General features: G+C 47.8%; 1 protein-coding gene across 1 annotated transcript; it reads right to left on the reverse strand.

Annotated features, from left to right (window-relative positions):
- Positions 1 to 743: 743 nt before the first annotated feature.
- c1qtnf6b (C1q and TNF related 6b) lies at positions 744 to 3,313 on the reverse strand. The gene is made up of 2 exons (XM_088931087.1): positions 3,112 to 3,313; positions 744 to 1,291 (listed from the first exon to the last, which is right to left on the reverse strand). The coding sequence occupies exons 1-2, from the start codon at positions 3,311 to 3,313 to the stop codon at positions 744 to 746; spliced, it is 750 nt and encodes a 249-aa protein (XP_088787213.1).
- Positions 3,314 to 3,551: the final 238 nt, after the last annotated feature.

The raw sequence follows: 3,551 nt of genomic DNA on the forward strand, positions 1-3,551 counted from the left end.
ATTCAGCGATTCCCCCACCTCAAACGTAGCCGTGAATTTCTCTTGGGAGAGAATTTGAAAAAGTGGGATGGAATTTTCCACAGGAAGAAAACCGTTACAGGTTGTTGTGATTATTAGTGTTTTTACCCCAACATTGTTAACAATGACACCAGGCCACGATGGGTCAGCGGGAGAAGGGGGTCAAGCTGTGATCTACACAGACAATAAATATTAAGAAACAAATCAATCAGAAGTATATTCATAAACATATTTCCAAATATCAATATTTGTGGAGGTGACCAAAGGAATGCTTAAATCCATCCGTTTTCTAACCACTTCATCCAATTCAGAGTCACGGGGGAGTGGGAGTCTATCCCAGCAAGAAATGGGCTCGAGGCAGGGTACACCCCGGGTGGGGACACCAGTCCATCACAGGGCAGACACACAGACACACTCACACCAGGGCCAATTTTGCTAGAAGCCAATTAACTTACGAGTATGTCCTTGGATTGTGGGAACACACAAATTCCACGCAGATACTGTAGCACCCCAGGTCCGAATATTGCACAGTCAAAACTGAAACAATAGTGCTCGACAGGATTCGCGAGGAGAACTTCTTCAGTGCCCAAGGCAGCACCCGAGATGTTCTGTCGCCGTTACCCCAGATCGCGTGGAGCGCTGTCCTCGATTGAGGAAGTTTCCCTAAAAGCGTCGCCCAGTACGTCCCCCTCCGCGGCGTCCCCGGGCAGCCCCCCCCCCCCGCCTCACTCCAGCGCGGGCTTGACGAGGTAGCCGCTGAAGGTGATGTAGACGTCGACATCGTCGCTGTAGACGGCGTTCTCCCGCTCGCGCTTGAAGAGCCGCACCCACACCTCGTCGTTCTGCTCCAGCTCCAGCAGCAGGCTCTGGCTCTGCATGATGCTGCGCTCGCTGGGCTGGGCGTACAGGATGACCTTCTCCTGGTCGTTCTGCATGACGTGCAGGTAGGTCTCCTTGAAGTTCCAGGTGTGGACGTTGACACTGAAGAAGTAGACCCCCGGCACGTAGCAGTAGAACTTGCCCTTGAACATGTTGAAGTGGCCGTACAGGTTGACGAAGACCGTGTCGAAGACCAGGGCCTGGTAGTACTCCACGCTGTGCAAGGCCTTCCGCCGGCCGACGGAGAAGGCGGAGTGCTGGTGCTTGCAGGGGTCTCCCGGGGCGCCCGCCTGCCCCTTGCTGCCTTTAGGACCCTGGGGTCCTCGGGCCCCTGGTGGCCCCTCTCTGCCTGTTTTTCCTGGTGTCCCCTTGTCGCCCCGATCTCCCTTGTCCCCTGTTCGGGAAAAACAAAGCACAAAAGATGAATACCACTCGTCCCCAGCTCCAGCCCTAGGGTGTTTGAGTTTAATCCCAGGATTTATCCAGGAAGGATCGAATTGCTCGTTTGGACTGCCTCACAGAGCACTTAAAGCTACAGTTCTCTTGCAGCATTATGGCTCCGATGGGTTTTTTCAGCAGAAGAACACTGTGGGTGTCGCAGTGTGAGCTCGTCTTGCTGACGTGTCCCCATCTGGAAGCTGAAGGGCTTTGCGAGCTCACTGGGTTACCCGGCTGACGGATTTGTCAGTCGCCAGCCTGTGAGCGGGGTGGAATCGGGGGTATGGAAACAAGATGGAGGGTGAAATTCTAGCCGGAGACGAGTCATACATGCGCCGTTCTACCTCTTTGTCCTCTGTTGTCTAATCTCAGACCCTCAGGGCTACAAATTCTTGGTCCTTGAGGACCACAGTCTGTGCTGGTTTTCCTCCCAGTTAAGCCTTGACTAAATGGAAAGTTCCATTTCTTTGGGAGTGTGGAACAAGCTAGCCAGCCACTGTTTTTGATGCTGATGTCCTGGTTTCTTTCAAGAAAAAGCTGGATGGGACCCTTCGATCCATTAGCTACTGATTATCAAATGGCATAGATGGGCTTAACTACCTCCTGTCACTTGTGGCCTTGCTTGTGTTTTTGTTTGAATCCCTTTCCTGCAACTCGGGCAAGAAGTTAATGTGCCAAGCTTACATCAACAGCTAAGAATAGTGTTCATCCAATCTGTGGGTGAATATATATACAGTAGGCACTTTTGGAATACAACCTTTTTAACTACCATTTTTAGCAAGAAGGCAACAGTTTTAAATGGTGAATGACTTGAATCCTGACTCGACTTTTCTTTTGGGTCACTGGCATACCTGTGGATCTAAGCAGGACTTGCAAAACTGGAAAGTTACCACTAAGCACACAGTGTCTTCTTTGTTCTGGGTTTTGAAGGTATTGTTGTGAAAAGCATTCAGGCTGCCAAAACCGTCTGTACTTCTGGAGATCACATTAAAAACCGTGAAATTTGATTCCCACACGGAAAATAAAAATACCTGCAAATCAGCATGTTAAATCTGTTGCAATCTACTTTGTATTTAGCTTGTATTTAAATATCTGGCGCAAACATTCAGCTCCATTGTATATGTATAAATATTCTGGCATGAGAATCAGGTAACATAATTGTATTCTTGCAAGATGTTTTATGATAGTTGTAACTAATTTGTAGATGTATATAATGAAATGTATATTTCATTCAGCTCCTAATCAGATAGACATTTCCAAGTACCAAAGTAGTATATGTTGCTTGAGTTCGCTAATTTTTTGTTTACTAGATGAAATGGCATGATAATGAACTTCTACTGATACAGAGTTGAGAAGGAGCCAGAGCCTGTCCTGGCAAAGAATGGGCATAGGAGAGGGTACACCTTGGAGAGGATACCAGCCCATCACAAGGCAGATGCGCGCACACACACTTCCACAGAGCAGGGTCAGTCTTCCCAGAAACTGATTTGAACCACTGATTAAAACACTGCTGTGTGGCAGCATCTAAAACAATCATCTATTTTCAATAGGTGATTAACAGTACAGTGCATATGACTGCACCTTAATCTTGTACTAACAGCTTTTTGATTCTTATTAAGTTAGATATTGTCTTGGTGTCTGACAGAAGGTCCACTTTTTTAAACACACAAGCTGAATCTCAAGGTTATTCTGGAGAACTCCTGGAACAGCTTTGAGGACCCAGGAGTCTCTCTAAGTTTGGAGTTTCACAACTGTGCAAAACTGGATGGTATCTACCTTTGAGAATTGTCATGTTGATGTAGGGTCGGATTTCAGGCACCAGGAAAGGGGTGGGTGAGTGAGGTTGAGCGCCCTCTGCTGGCTCCAGGGGGTCACAGCAGCGCCTGCAGACTGTGGGAGGGGTTTCTGATGGGGGCGGGGCTTGGATCAACGTGGGGAGGAGGAGGAGGAGGAGGAGTGGCAAACAGACTCCAAACATGGCTGCACCTGGAAGAAGATTAAAACCAAAGGTTACATGAAAGGTTACAAGCACAAGAAGGTGTAACAGTCCTTGTTGTGTCTTCTGTATGTATCAGGCCATTTATCCCAGAAACTCCTGAAGGTTATGAAAGTTGCCTTCTGTAATATGGCAGCTTGAGTATCAATGATACTCAAGACTGCAGGAATAGCTTCTATTTTAAGGTCTGAATAGACCTGAGGTTATTTTCCAACAGCGT

The sequence above is a fragment of the Atractosteus spatula genome, chromosome 13 (assembly GCF_055471065.1).
Source record: "Atractosteus spatula isolate fAtrSpa1 chromosome 13, fAtrSpa1.hap1, whole genome shotgun sequence".
Taxonomy (NCBI): Eukaryota; Metazoa; Chordata; class Actinopteri; order Semionotiformes; family Lepisosteidae; genus Atractosteus; species Atractosteus spatula.

Bases quoted from the DNA above. Each gene is read 5' to 3' on its own strand.
- c1qtnf6b (XM_088931087.1), bottom strand. From the start codon at position 3,313: ATGTTTGGAGTCTGTTTGCCACTCCTCCTCCTCCTCCTCCTCCCCACG. The intron at 1,292-3,111 runs GTAGATACCATC...TTTCCCGAACAG, and splicing joins CAACATGACAATTCTCAAAG to GGGACAAGGGAGATCGGGGC.